At 40.0% G+C, this 15,820-nt stretch overlaps 1 protein-coding gene across 1 annotated transcript; it reads right to left on the bottom strand.

Annotated features, from left to right (window-relative positions):
* Nucleotides 1–3,728: 3,728 nt before the first annotated feature.
* pmela (premelanosome protein a) lies at nt 3,729–11,422 on the bottom strand. Its single transcript, XM_085159606.1, has 12 exons — nt 11,266–11,422; nt 10,022–10,117; nt 9,789–9,935; nt 9,461–9,595; nt 7,930–8,091; nt 7,536–7,820; nt 6,733–7,452; nt 6,468–6,629; nt 6,058–6,160; nt 5,456–5,661; nt 5,222–5,312; nt 3,729–4,317 (listed from the first exon to the last, which is right to left on the bottom strand). The coding sequence occupies exons 1-12, from the start codon at nt 11,318–11,320 to the stop codon at nt 4,167–4,169; spliced, it is 2,313 nt and encodes a 770-aa protein (XP_085015732.1). The 5' UTR covers nt 11,321–11,422; the 3' UTR covers nt 3,729–4,166.
* Nucleotides 11,423–15,820: the final 4,398 nt, after the last annotated feature.

Below are 15,820 nucleotides of genomic sequence, written 5' to 3' on the forward strand. Positions count from 1 at the left end.
AAACTTTACGCACATCCTAAACAACTCACTATTGGTGTCATCACATGGAAGTGAACTACACTGACTCCTTTCACAATGTTTTACAGCCTCTTCCAAAGTACCCGCCAAAGTGACACAGGTAAATGTAACATCATTTTCTTACATGGCGCCACCATGACGAAGGTGCCCTTATACTCTTGAAATTAAAGGGGCAAAAATATAGAATTCAGCTGACTGCAATCTGCAGTCTACTGACATCTAGTGGTTCAATTTCATACACTGTAACTTTAAAACAGGCATGAATGTTCGGACTGTTAAAAGGTACAAAAAATCATTAGAAATGGTTCAAGCAATTCTGAATAAAATAAGACAGTGGTCCCCAAACTTTTTTTGCTGGGCACCCCTTTGTTTTACATGAAAAATGTTCGCGCCCCCCCGCCCGCGTGCACACGCACAAACACATCCTCCACAACCGCACACACCCATATTTTGCTCCATTGTGGTTTATTTCACACCTCAAACATTTAGTAAACAATTAAGAAAATACAAGTAAACTGCAATAAATTACAGGTAGTAATAAAATAAACTACTAACTCTTTTACGCTACGTCCGCACCTACATGGGTATTTTTGAAAACGCAGCTGTTTCGTCCACACGTAAAACGGCGTTTCGAATCACCGAAAACAGAGATTTTTTAAAACTCCTTTTTTGCTTTTATGTGTGGACGAGGAATGCAGAGTTCGTCACGCAATGTCAAAGGTATGTGCCCTTTTTCACGTCACGCTGTGCGCCACGTTATTGTTTACATGAGATGAATTGCAGAATGACAGATAGAGACAAAATACTGTTAATCTGACTATCTTCAGGTTTTACACCAGTTACTGTCCCTCTATTTAGAAAGGCAGAGGCATCGCGGTGTGATTATTTTACGTGTAGTTGGTTTTTTTTCCCTGTGTAATAATATTCAACATTGCTATCAATACATTTTTCAAAAAATGGCTCTCTGTGCAAAATGGGGTTAAAAACATAAACAGCTGTGGGATACTGTTTGTCTGTGATTTGAACAAATCGTGGCAATCCTGATATTATTTGTATCCCACTGTAACTTTACTGTATAAAGAGCTAACATCTCCAAAATGTCAGGAGTAGTTAGTTATTATAACAAGTGTTTGTGAACTAAAAATCAAGAATGTGGGATCCTGTTTGTCCGTGATTGGAAGAACCCAGCACTGCTCCTGACAAAGGGAAAACCAATTCTGCAGGAGAGACCTACCTTGGCACTTGTGCAGTTGAAACCAAAGGGAAGATGTGCTTCACCATATTTTCTAGTCTATGGCTTAGAATGAAGTTGGTTTGGAAACATATTCAGCTATGCTTCATCTCCTGCTTTGCATTTCTGTGGGCTCCCCGTGCTAGTAGTGTCCAAGCGTTTTGTTTTTTTCCTTTTCATACCGCGCCCCTCCTGCCATGGCCCTGCCATGGCTCTGCGCCCCCCCTAGGGGGCGGGCCCCACACTTTGGGAAGGTCTGAAATAAGATGTGGTAATACTGTGTTGTTTAGGATAACATAATGCATGCTTAGCATGTTGTTATAAATGCAAAAGAGTGTGAACAATATTTTCCATGAATATTTCCCATCAAAACTGCTGGATGTGGTGGGCTGCAGCAGTGCTTATCATCATGTCCTTCTTGTAGAAGATTTTGCTGTGCTGAGGATGGATGAAGGAAACTACATCCATTTCTAGATCTGTTGCTAGGGAGTGGTGAGCAATAAAGAGTGTGTTAAATTAATCAGAGCCGTTTGGCTGCCTGGGTGGCGTCACCTCACTGACTCATCTCTGGTTTCACTGTCCGGAATAAAAGTTTGAAGAAGGCCATTAATCTAACAAAGAAAAAATGATATTGGACCTCCTGAATCTTTCAGTGGAGCTGGGTGACAGCACCAAATGTATCTTGCTTTGACTGGGACAAGTGGTGAGATTGTAGTAACAGCTACAATGCTGTGAGGGCTACAATATATATCATCAGTAAAAAACAATGGCCTCCCAGAAGGGCTATTGGGTCGTGTCTTGGCTGAGTAGCATGTCAGGAATGAATGGGAGTGATTGAACAGGACTGAGAACATGTGACCAGGAGACATGTTAATGGCTGAGCATGATTAATGGCTGCATTTGGTCATTAGTGTAATGGAGCAGCACAGTCGTGAGCAAGCCATAGGAAGGATATTCATTTGGAATCTTGTTTATGCAATTTAAGTGAGACAGTTAAAGGACATGTGGAGCAGTGCACATATGCAGATGCAGCATATGCATATTAACTCTTGGTTTTACAGTGCGCTTTTATGGTCTCAGTGTACAGCAGTAAAACCATTTTTCAGTAAAAACAATAATCAACATTTGAAACAAGAATACATGTCACTTTAGACTTTGACTCATGAATACGAATAATAATATGAAAGCCATATTCCCCTTGGCTTCCCTTTCACTCCATGTCTTTCTTCTATATAAAGCCTCTTCCATTAAAGATTGCTGCAATGACGTCAGCCTTTTCTCCTTTGCTGCAGCGTGTCATACATGAACCTTACTATCACCAGTGCTTTGTTCCTTCGGTACCTGAGTGTAGCCTGCTGTGTTATAGTAAATCATTTTACTCCAGTGGAGAATGATATTGATAGTAATAATTTTTTCAGTGCACTCAGCTACAGCGTTCTTACAACCACAGTACTTCCTGACCACACATTTCATAATGTTGTAGTCCAAACAAGGCATCTGCGTATTTTGTCATAGATTTTTGAGTGCCATGTATTAGTTTCTACTTAAGAAAACTGCTGTTTGGTGTTGGGGAAAGTACTTCGAGTTGATTTTACTATTAGTTTCTACTTAAGAAAACTGCTGTTTGGTGTTGGGGAAAGTACTTCGAGTTGATTTTGCATTGTTCCAGGTTCAATCAGGGCTTTTTCTTTCAAGCTTAACAGGATGTTTTTTTAATTGTATGGATTGTAGATCTGCAAATATAAGAAGCTTCTTATCTTTACACATGCAGCACGTATTCCAGCTATTGAGCTATCGTCACTGTAGCTTTCCTGACCTACAGATGAATGTTATCACTTGAATTTTGTAAACTTACCTGTTCAACTGCTTTTTACTGCAAATATCATTCAGTAATGTGGTAGCAACTCAGTGCACTTTGCCATGTAGACATGGTCAAGCAAGATGACCTGTAAAGTTCAAACTGAGCACCTGGATGAGGAAGAAAGTTGATTTAAGTGACTTTGAACTTGGCCTGGTTGTTGGTACCAGGTGTCTGAGTATTTCAGAAACTGCTGATCTACTTGGATTTTCAACACAGCCATCTGGTCTGAAAAAGAAAAATATCCAGTGAGCGGCAGGTCTCTGGGTGAAAATGCCTTGTTGATGTCAGAGGAGAATGGCTATGCTGCTTTGAACCGCAACAGTAACCCAATTACAACCAATATATAGAGAAGAGCATCTGTGAATACACAAAATATCAAATCAGCACCAGAAGATCAGACGGGGTGCCACTACTGTCAGCCAAGGACAGGAAACTGAAGTTATAATTCTCAAGGACTTAATAAAATTAGATAATAGAAGATTAGAAAAACCTTATTTGGTCTGAGTCCCAAATTCTGCTCATTATTCAGATGGTAAGGTCAAAAGTGGGTATAAACAATCTAAAAGCATCAAGCATCAGTTTCAGAATGACTGAAAAAAAATCAAGGCAAACAAACAATGGTGATAAAGTTCCATTTTATTAATTTCAGGGTATCAAATGATGTTCAGTTATACATTTTCTCTCATTTATATTGTAAAGACATTGAACGGAAATGTGCTAGTATTGATTTTCCAATAGGTTTAGTATATGTAGGCCACAAATAAGAGAATATGTTATGACTTCTCTAAACTATCAGGTCCAATTAATACAAATATTATGGATCAAAATAAATATCAGTTTCCACTTCAAATGCTTGAACACCTTAAACACACTTTTACAGTTGCACAGGTACTCCTGATTCCTACATATCTTGTACATGGGGCTTCTTTTCACCTCATTGGTTCTGGTTTAATGGCAGGGAGTTACAGTGTCAGAGACAGTACAGACAGTATTCTGTTTATAGGCGATATGTTAGCAAATATTGTTGATGTTGAGTGCATTTATTAACGACAGCATTCACACAATCCTTCCCTGAAGCAGTGGACGGCTCTCTCCTGGTGACTGTCTACTCAGCAGGTTCCACAAGAGCAAAGGCACTGATGTTACTGCAGAGATGCCTCCATTATTAGCACGGTCTTCTCTAAGCGGCTGGTACTGCTTGAAACGCCTGTTTAGAAAAATTGCACTTACAGCAATATCACTTAAACAATCAACAATCAACATCAATCAGGAGCAAACTGACAACTGTCTTTTTACACTGTTGCTAACTTGGTTTCCCCCCCCTCCAAAACAAAACAGGTGATGGGTCTGACTGTTAAACTGATTGCTAATTGGCTAACAACTTGTCAACCAGACAGATATTCCTCCTTTTTGGAACATAGTGTAACTAAGATTTACAATTATAGATAATTTTTTTTATTAAATATGGCCGACATGAGCGAAGAAGCCCATAAACTCGGCAAGAAAGTGTTTGCAGAGGTCAGAACAGGAAACTATTTTCCCATAGACTTCTATAGGACTGGAAGTCTTTGTGTAACCACAGCTATCGCCATCTGATGGCCTTCAGAGAGAATGCATGTTTAAGGCACTTAAGCTTAAACCTGCTGTGGTTTCATTTTTCTGGTTTTATAATGCCTGTGGGCTGCTCTCAGTCTTTGTGTCAAACTCAGCTAACACACCAGGCTGGCTAAGACACTTAAAGTAGAAGACAGAGGCCCAAAGTGGGTTGAATCAGTTTTCTTATCTAATTCTTGCGAAGAGAAACTGTAACTTTATAAAATGTTGTATGATTCCACTGATGAAGGTAAAATTTATACTGGATGTTGCAATATATGATTTACAATGCAATAAGAAGCCACTTGTGATGTTCCAAAGGAATCTATCCTTGGGCCTTTACTCCACCTATAACTGTTTATGCAATATTTAAAATGTAATATGAATATTCAGTTTTCCTGGTCAGTTTGACATGGCTTTTTAATTTAGGAATGCGTGGTCATTGCATGCATATTGATCCATGATACCTGCGTAACATACAAAGAATTGTTGACTGTAAGAATGTTTCCTAAGTTTACCTGTACATCAAACCAATACAGCAGACGATGCAGGCTAGAACCATAACACCAAGCACCGTAGCAGCAGTTCCAGCTGGTGAACCACCGGAGGCTGAAAATGAAGCACGTAATGAGAAGAAATGAGAAAAAACCCCTGTAAATTAGCTCATTTTAGTTTCTGGTTGTTGTTTTTCCTTTGAATGAATTTGAAATGTTTATTTCAGTCAACAACAACAGATTATACCTTTTACTCACCTACTGACACACTGACTCTTGCACTTGCCATGGCAAGACTGACATTATTAGTCAGAGAGACATTAAGGCAGAATACTCCAGAGTCATTGAAGAACTGACGAAGGATCATCTGACAGTCTGGAGAGGGCGAGGCTGCATTACAGATGGTTTGCACCGGCGTGATACAGTCAGCATCAGAGATAACAGTGCAGACCTCACTTGGCAGACTACAGGAAGGAGAGATTGAGGATGCAGAGATGTTGTTGCAAGGAAAAAAAAAGATGACTTGATGTATTAACTCTATAAAGATAATCTACTAAACAAAAAAATGACACATAACAGTATATTATGATAGTTTATGTTTGTTGGACTGTGTTGATACTATAATGTTGCTGTCTGTAAGTTTGTGCATTGATTCATTAAAGTGGTCGGTTCGAGTTTGACAGGTGTTTGGATCGCATGTGTTTCAAGTTTTAATGAGAAGTCACAATGATTAGAAACTTACCTCACTGAATGTTTTTGGATTGAGTGCAGTGTGAATAGAGATAGTGTTTAAAACTCCAGACTAAACTAAACTTCTATTGATTTAGCTTGTGCAGAGTCTTGATGAATGTTTTACTCACCTTCCCTGACAGGAAATAGTGACGTCCACAGCATTCTGATCCAACGCCGTCTCCAGTGACACAACGTTGGCCACTTGTACAATCTCAACACTTTCGATACCCTCTGCAGGTTTGAAACAGGATGAAAGAGAGATTTTAATATGACAAAAATTCTTTCTGTTAAAGCATTAGTGTCATGTATATTATAGTATATATATCTGGACATGTGCAGAGGAGGGAAAGTGGACATACTGGGCAAAAGGTGTGGAATATGAGGCTACCAGGCAGAAGGAAAAGAGGAAGACCAAAGAGGAGGATCGTGGATATAGTGATGGAGGACAAGCAGAGTGTTAGTATGACAAAGGAGGACGCTAAGGATAGGGACCCACTGTGAAGGGTGCAGGCTAAAGAAGAAGACTGTTGTGACTTACGAACAACATCGACAGATGTAGCGAGGGAGCCGTAGCGGTAGACCATACAGTCAGCTGTCAGCTCTGGTGCTTGTCGTTTAGCCACAACAAGGGCAACCTGAGCTGGATCTGCTTCCATTTCAATCTGAACTTCACCTTCGGCTGGCGCAGCCTCGTCTTCAACTGCTCGTGGAAAAAAAAAACCAGAGGATTGTGTTAACAGTTCTGGTAGAAGAGGAATTGTTTCCTTTCTTTATGGGTGTTTGAATTTACAGTATGTGCTCACCTGCAGCAGCTGCAGTAGCTGCAACTTCATTCTCAGTTTCCACTGCTTCCACTTCTGCATTAACTACAGCTTCTTCCACAGCTGTGGGTTCAGTGGCAGCAGGCGCAACAACATTATCAGCAGGGGCTTGTGTTTCAGCTAGCGCAACCTCTGCAGCAGCAGTAGCCTCTACAGCTTCAACACCATCTGCAGCTTCTTCCTCTGTAGCTCCGTCTGTGATGGGAGCAACAGTGATGGTGTCAGCCACCTCGACTTCTTCTCCTTCTGCAACAGGGGCAACCGAGGCAGCAGCAGCATCGATCACAGCTACATCTTCAGTGGCAACTGTAACCCCTGCAGTATTATCTGCAGCAGCCGTATCAGCATCTGCTGGCTCTTCGGCTCCTGGTGCAACGGTGGCAGCAGCCACCTCTGCATCAGCTGCCTCCTGCTCTACCTCTGCGGCAGGAGCAGCAGTGTTGGCGGCAACAACGGCTGTATCTATTGCTGCAGGGGCCACCGAGGCAACTACCACGACCTCTGTGTCGGCATCAGCAGCCGCTTCTCCATTGTCTGTGTTTGCGTCTGCGGGCTGCACAGAAGCAGCCACTGGAGTGGCGTCTGTGGCGACAACATCCACAGCTATTGTATCTCCTCCTTCAACTGGGACAGCAGGGACAGCTGCCTGGCTGGAGGCCATAACAACTACTGCTGGGGCAGCAGAGGCATCAACAGGAGCGGCTGAAAGAAAAGCACAAAGCTACAGAGCGAAACAGCATACATGTAGAAGGTAAAGAGTCGACTGATGAGTTTTGAGATCTCACCAGCAGTGGGGTTTCCACAGTTATTGGGGATGCTCGCCATCAGAATCACCTGAGGCCTAAAGGTCCCAGCTGCAATGTATGTGTGTATGGCTGTGTGCTCCCTGGAGATCAGAGTTCCACTGTTGTCACCAAAGTCCCAAGTGAAGCTGATCTCTGCATTGTTAAGGTACTGGCTGGGATCGTGGATGTTGACGGTAAAGCCAATAGCCTGGTTCTGGATGAAGTTCTGGTCGTTCTGATTTACATCATTGATTTGGGCCAGAGATATGGTAAATGGAACCTGGTCTAATGACGGAGCAAAAAACAAAGAGCTGTCATGATGAGAGCTCTGAAAAGAAAGAAATACAGGATCATTTCCCTCACATTGGAGCTTAGAGACTGTTTCAGTGGTCACCTGTGATGGTGAAGACTGTAGAGGCATATCCGAGGGGGATAAACCTGTTTCTGCCACGGCAGTGATAGATGACGACTTCCATGTTGTAGGAGCCCAGGGGAATGTTGTCTGTACCGATGGTGAGTGAAGAGGACGGTCCATCTGCCACCTGCCAGTAACGCCCTAAAACACAGTCACATTAGGGTGATTTAGAGGACAGTAGCACAATAATCAGTGAAGCCTGACATACAGGGTGGGGTCGAGGTGATGCTCGCCACATAATCTGCTCATGATGAACATGGAAAAATGGGAAGCACTTGGTCCGAAATATCTCTTGTTTCAAATAGTGTTAATATCACAACATCAATTTTGTTTTAATGAAAACATTTAAGCAACTTATTTTTCATGACCTGACTGATACAGATGAGATAAAGAATAGTCCCATACGGTGAAGATTTAATTTTTTACATCTATTAGTAATCATTTATACTTTCTAGCCATCACCTTCATCCCAAAGTTGTGAAAATCTTTGTTTACAACAGTTAAAAAATAAAGTTAAGCACAACAAAGATGTAAGTAGCTTAAACAAGCAGGTATTATATGAGGTATATGACTGAATATGGTTTCACAACTCCATACACAGTTCCGTGTATGGAGTTGTGAAACCATGCAATGGTTGTGTAGCAGGCAGAGAGAGAGGACTCAAATGTAGGACTCTGCAGACAGACGTCAGCTCACTGGCAAATGGCAGATAAAACTAAAAGTAAAAATGTAAAGTTGGAGCAAGCCGACTGAAAAAAGCTAGGATGAAACAGTATAGTACTAGAACATAAATCACTTCATAAACCAGCGAAACCCAAAACACTGGTTCATCAACCCAGGAACCATGACACAGTTTCTTGAAAATTGCTTAAAACTTTCTGTTTTCATAGTAAAAGTTGCTGCATCTGTTCTTACTCTAACCATATGAAATCACATTATGCCATTTTTTTGTTTATTAAATTTTTCTCCTAAGTTTTGCTAATCAGGAAAAAAAAAGATAATAAAGATTCTGGGATACTGCAGCCTCGGCATTATGGACGGGCCTCGGGGGTCTGATAAAGTCCCTGTGCCCCCTCAGGAGAGTTCTGCTGATAGACTTTGACTGTAAGTTAAGTTAGCAAAAAAACAAACAAACCCCAAAACATATTGCTATAAGTTATTGCAGTGCGAGGAGGACACTGAGCAGATGGATGGAGGTTAGACTTTGGGATGTACCCCTTATGTTTCTTTGAAACTTCAAGCATGACCGTACTCAAAATTTCCAAAACAAGAGTCAATGTGTTGACGATGTTCCACACTTACACTCAACAGTTCAACTGTGTGATGAGTTCACTGAAGCGCTTCGGCACCCGAGGACCTAAGAAGTATATTTATGCACTTTTATAGCTGCGGCTACATCTCCTTATGAGTGTACTGTGCGTATTTGGTTGATCCCTGTGCCCCTCTGTCAGAGTTGGTAGCCCGGCCAGTTCATTTGGTCTGTTGCAGAGCCTGTGTAGTTGTAACTTACCCCATGTTTTCCACACAAACACATAGTGGGGCTTCCTGTTCTGGCTCCTGTTGAAAGGTGTGCCATCGGGGAAAACTCCAGTCCAATCAGTGTCCCGGTCTGGATACACAGCCTGACCCTCCTCATACTGTTTACCTGACACAGACAGTAACCATTAATCAAACATGCAGCAGGAAGAAATATCTGGTACATTACAACTTAATGACTTTAGTTTAACTATTGAAAAAACTACAAAATTGGTTCTGCAAAAGTTAAGTTGCTAATATTACATCTCTGGTACTGGCTAATGCCTCTACTTTAAACCCCCCTTGGTAAGAAGGTTTCCTACCATCGACGGTGCAGTTATTTGCCCAGACCACCTCTCCTCCTGGGAGCACCGTCTGGTTTGGTGGGAAATTCAGATTAATAGTGAAGCCTGCTTTTGCTCCAGTCAGGGTAGGGGCATCATTCTTGAGAGCGAAGGTTACGTTACCACCTGAAAAATAACAGGTCTTGTGAGCTAGCATCTTATGATCTTAATTTTTTTTTTTCTTTAATGAAAAGAAAAATCAATGAGCTCACCCAACCAGCAGTTTCTGAATCTTGGGTCTCCATCACTCCACACCGGGTACATGCGTGAGTTCCATGATCGATAACGAGTGAAGTGACTTCTCTGCCCTGTAAGAATTCATTGAAACTCTTTAGAAAAAAAAATAGCACCATGCAGCAAGTGTTAGTCTGCCACCTCCCACAACTTTAATTATGCCCATTAAATGTAGATACACATTCAGCTCAACATTGTAATCAAGTTAAACTTTTACATTGTAGACATAATTCTAAGTATGTGTATATTTGTCAAGATAAGGTGCAGTCTGCTCATGTTTCTTGGTATTGTTAAGGTGGAGGGGTGTCAGGGTTCTTGGCAGTGTGAGTCACAGGACCTGCAATCCCCCTCAATCCCTTTCATGTGACTATCAGCTGAGCAGCAACATCAGTAATCCCAGTGAGAGGAATGAGGGCTTCCAGACACTGACTCACTGCCCTTTTCTCCCAGATAGTGATGTGTTAGTGAATATGAAAAAGACACTCTGATATCTTTTTAGATATCAAAGCCTAAAATATACCCACTGTGACATGATTAATGATTTTCAGAACTTAAAAGATAAAATTACCATTTTAGACTTTATAAATCACCTTTGAAATCCTAGAAGTCTAAAGTCATTAATCAAAATTGGCATAAAACATGTAATAGTATGAAATTGGACTGTGAAAATGTGTTTCTGGTACCTCCTTTTAACAGAGTGGAGAGTGTGCTGGCATGAAACAAGCGTTAAATAGCTATCCAAATAAAAGCTAAGCTTAAACAAGCTTGTAATTGGTGGGCATGAAGAAATGCGTTGATTTACTTCAGTCACAGTAATCCAGAGTAATCACCTCTGCTTGTACAAAGTTCATGCATCACACATAGCAAATCACCCTGTCTTAACAAGAAACACATATTTAACTCTCCGAATACTGTATTTTTTATCCCGTCAGGTGATTAATATATTTTTTATTTATTTGTAGTTTTCCTATTTTTCATTTTCATAAAAGTGGGCGATGAAATCAGTATAATCCCGCAGGCTAAAAAAAACAACAACATTAAAAAGGTGCTTTTAAAAGCCATTACCCTTTTTATCTCCTTATATGATTTTTTAAAGAGTAAATATCAAAGAAGTTACTTTCTTCTTCTTCAGGGGTATACCTTTAGAAGAAAGAGTTATAAAACACACATTAAACAACAATTTGGTGTTTGTTCTTGTCTGTAATTTTGGATGTATACTCACTGGTTGCAGATATTGTAGTAGCAAATGCTAAAACAAGCAGCACCAAAGTTTTCATCGTGTGTTTGGTTTTCTCTCCTCTCTGAGCCCTGATCCTCACCCTGCAATCCTGATGCCCAACTCAACTCCCAGAGACTTAACAAAAGTCTCCTTACCCTCTTTAAGAAGGGCCTGGACCTCAATTACCATAAAGTTTCTTCTACCCTCTGACATCACTCGTCTGCAAATTGGCACCTCCCCCTTTTTAGGAAGAGTAAGTAGAGTTTTATTAGTTTCAGTTGTATTTGGCAAAACTGTGGCTTTTATTCATAACTTTTACCATTGACAAAGTTGTATTATTACATTTTTAATCTTACCTGAGCTAGCTGGTTTATTTCCTTTGAACTGTTGTCATTGGAGAGCCTCATGTTAGCCATATTTCATCAGCTTTTTTTCAGATTCTGCTTGTTAGTGTCAGAAATCTCCAGAACTCAAGAAACTGTACAGAGAACATATTTGTGGATAAAGTGCATGTTAATAATTCACATCCTTAATAAGTGCATACTGGAAAAATCAATGGATCCTCTCTGGACATTGTAAATACAAATGTTTGCAATACTTGTTTCAGGTTGGAGTGTGGAGAGCTGTGTGCAAAGCTCGATGCATGTCTGTGTTTGACATATGACCTTACAGCTATGTGGGTATGGGCATCACAAGATGAGTGTGTGGACTGCAGATCAATAGCATCCTTTTATTTCCTCTGTATCCCGGTGTTCACCTCGGGCTGCTGCAGCTCAGAGAATCTGCAGCATAGATGACACACCCAAGCTCAGATCTCAGACGGTGCAGAGTTTCATGCAGCAGAGGATCGCAAATACTTTGGCAGAAATGGCGTTATTCTGGAAATAATAATTTTCCCAGCAAATATAAGTCAAACATTAAAAGTTCATTCTGAAGGACATCTTACTGTAATACCTAGCTCCAACACTGGGAGCTGTTGTGTGAAAATGCTGTTAAGTACACCGAATTATAAGTTCAGCTTTGCCTGTGATCATTTCCAGGAAGACTCTTGTATGGAGACTGGGCTTCTCAGCTGCTGCTGATTTGTTTGGATCTGTGTGTTTGTAGTCAATTCTGGACTGCAGATGTGTGGCCACTTGAGCTGTTGAAGTGATGCAGTGCTTTCCTCACACAGTTAAAAGATAGAAACTAATATCCCACAGGCATGTTGTTTGCAATTTTGAAATCAGAAGATATTAAAGTAATTAATAAGGCTATGGTGGATTTCATTTGGGCAGGAAGAAAACCCAAAATTAAATTGGAGACACTACAGTTACCGAAAGATCTGGGCAGGTGGGGAGTGCCAAACAGAAAATTATGTTCTCTCAATACAAGCGAGGATTCTCTCTTCCTGGATACATGAACATTCTGATCTGCCATGGCTAAATATTAAGGAAGTATTATGTAAACCATCCTCGCCTGTTAACTTTCCAGAGAAACGCCTAAATGACTTACCTCATGTAATAAAGCATAACCCACTGATATATAATGCTATGTGGACGTGGGGAAAACTGAGAAAACTTTTTAACAGTAGTCTTCCGTTTAATATTTTGTCAACGCTTATAAATAATCCAGACCTTCTGCCGCAGAACAAAGGGTCGAGCTTTGTGGGATGGCATAAAGTAGGTGTAAAGAGGTTTTGTGACCTCTTTAAACATGGTGAGTTTAAATCCTTTGAATCCCTGAAGTCCCAGTATTCTATGTCAAATACTGCGTTTTATAAGTATTTGCAATTGAGAAATTATGTTTTAAAAAATGCTAAATCATTACAAATCTCAACAGCCTCTTTTCAGTTGGAGAAACTTCTGGATAATAGGGAGCGTAAACATTTTGTATCAAAGTTTTATTCAGAGATTTATGCCCTAATTGTGGACAAATTGGCCTGGTTGAGAAAATCTTGGGGGACGTTGCTTAAATGCGAAATAGATGTACAGGCATGGGACAAAATCCTGCTCCTCCCGTCTAAAATCTCTGTTTGTAACCGATTTAAAGAACTGCAGTACAAAATTTTGCACAATGTGTATATTTCTCCATATATTTATAGTAAGTATAATATGGGAACATCTCCGAATTGTCTCAAGTGTAAGGCCAGAGTGGGCACTAGATTCCATTGCTTGTGGGAATGTGCTATTATCCAGTCATTTTGGAAAGAGGTCTGCGCCAATATTTGTACAGCCATTGGTCATCAGGTGACAGAAAATCCATTAATGCGTTTATTGGGATATATTCCTGTCTCATTGGTACAACATGAGCATGTAATTCAGTCACTGTTAATGTTGGCCAGGAAAAGCATTATGTTGAGATGGGTGGGGGCTGAGCTTCCCTCCATTTCTCTATGGAAGTCGCTCATCATTGATGTTATGACTCTGATCAGGCTGGGACATTATATTGATGCTCCCGAATTTTTGTGGACAAATGGAGGAAACCACTGGATGTAAAACATAAGGCCCGAGGACCAGAATCGACCTGTCAAACACTCCAATCCGTCTCACCTGATGGCTTAGGATATTGTGAAGGAAGGCATAAGTTTTGGACTTTTAACTATATTTTCACAAGTTTTACAGCTTTTCCTACTGATAAAGAATTTGATGGCAAGACTTAAAACAGTTGGGACATGGGGGGAAAAGGGCTGGAAAAGTAAGTGTTACTAAAAAGAAACAACTGGAGGAAAATTTTGCAGCTAATTAGTTTAACTGCCAACAAATCAATTACATGATTGGGTATAAAAAGAGCATCTTGGAGTTGCAGAAGGACAGTGGGAAGAGGAAAAAAGTAAGCTTGAGGCCAAAAATCAGCAGCACTGCATTAACAACATGATTCTGTCATGGAAAGGACTGCATGAGCTCAGGAACACTTCCAGAACTCATTATCTGTGAAGACATGGTCCAGAAATGCTGCCATCGTCTCTGGGATAAAGATCATTTAAAATTTACTGAGGCAAAATTTCAAACTGTTCTGCAGTCAGAGGAATCAAGATTTGGAAAATCTCTGGACTAAAGAGGAGAAACATTTTCATTTTCAGTTTAAACAATTTAATGGTTTCAGTTTTAATTGAAAATAAAACGTGAGTTTATTAGATCTGCAAATTTTCTACATTTGTTTTTATTTTCATTTTTTACAGCTTCCCGACTGAGGTTGTGTTTCAGAAAACTGTTAAAGAGGAGGAAAAACACTTTTTAGACTAATTTTTTACTTATTACACACAAAATTCATTCAGGTATAACAAGTAACATGTTAAATCAGTAAGAAGGTAAAGTGTAAAGTGACTGCTTTTTTTATTATCCCCCACTTTCTAATTTTCCATTTTCAGTTGTTTTATTAATTGTTTGTTTGGCTTTTTTGTTTTCTTATTTCCACTTTGTGCAGATAAATTCTTATACTTTATACAGAGTCAAACGGACTCATTTTGACAGTGACTGGTGGCTTTCCCAGTAATGTTCTCTCATGCCCGCGAGACTATTCAGACTGCACTACATGTGACCCCTCATGCGCTACTCAACAGAGTTCAGGAGGAGAAAAAGGCCTCACAAGGAGCACCTGACTTAACATACCACATACCACAAATAGGCTCATTTAGCCTCCACTTTTTATTATCTTAATAAATTTGTTCCTGGGTTTCAGGGAATTTATGGAATTAACACAGAACCTTGTTTCGTGAAATCTGATCACTTTCTGCACAAATTATTTGACATTATAAATATTTCTCATTTGCACTTAATAACAAGGCCAGTAAAGCCTGGAATCCTCAAAAACTACTTCAGCACAATCAATATAGAGCGTGTCAACAAAACTGAAGTCAAACAGTCACACAGGCTTTTCTTTTCACGCACTATTCACAGACTCAGAGTTTGTTGGTTGCTCCCAGAGCACGTCTGAAGACGAAAGGGGACAGAGCCTTTCAGTCTGTGGCACCAAGGCTGTGGAACAGTCTACACTGAAAAAAAGGCCATGTTGGATTTACTTGATTCAATAGTGGACATTGGTTGCACACAAACATTTTGCTTTGGCAGAAACTTAAACAACTGAGTTAAATCAACACAACTTATTCATAGTCAATAAACCTGTGCATTTTGTGTTCATAAAACGTGATTGAAACATGTTTAGATGAAGTAAGTTGAGCTCTTGGAATATTTTAATCCTTCACAATTTTGTCATTTTATTTCAACACTATTCAATAACCTTTACCACAGTACTACTTGATTACTTAAATACTACATGTTGTCTTCATATTACATAATGTTCAACAAAGTCTAGAGTCTGGTTATCATAAAAGTTGAATGGATCTACAACAACTAACATCCTCCTATCTTTATCCTGGTTGGGGGGGTGTAGGTTACGAGGCAGGTTACACACTGGAAAATTCAAGAAAGATAATTATGTAAATATAACATAGAGTTATAGATTTATATTTTGTTCATAACACAGTGTAATATAAGTTGTATATTTCTTTTTATACAACTGATTTAGTCAATCACATAGAGACAAACAACCATTTGCATTCACATTCATGGTGAATTTA

Source organism: Neolamprologus multifasciatus, chromosome 5 (genome assembly GCF_963576455.1).
Source record: "Neolamprologus multifasciatus chromosome 5, fNeoMul1.2, whole genome shotgun sequence".
Taxonomy (NCBI): Eukaryota; Metazoa; Chordata; class Actinopteri; order Cichliformes; family Cichlidae; genus Neolamprologus; species Neolamprologus multifasciatus.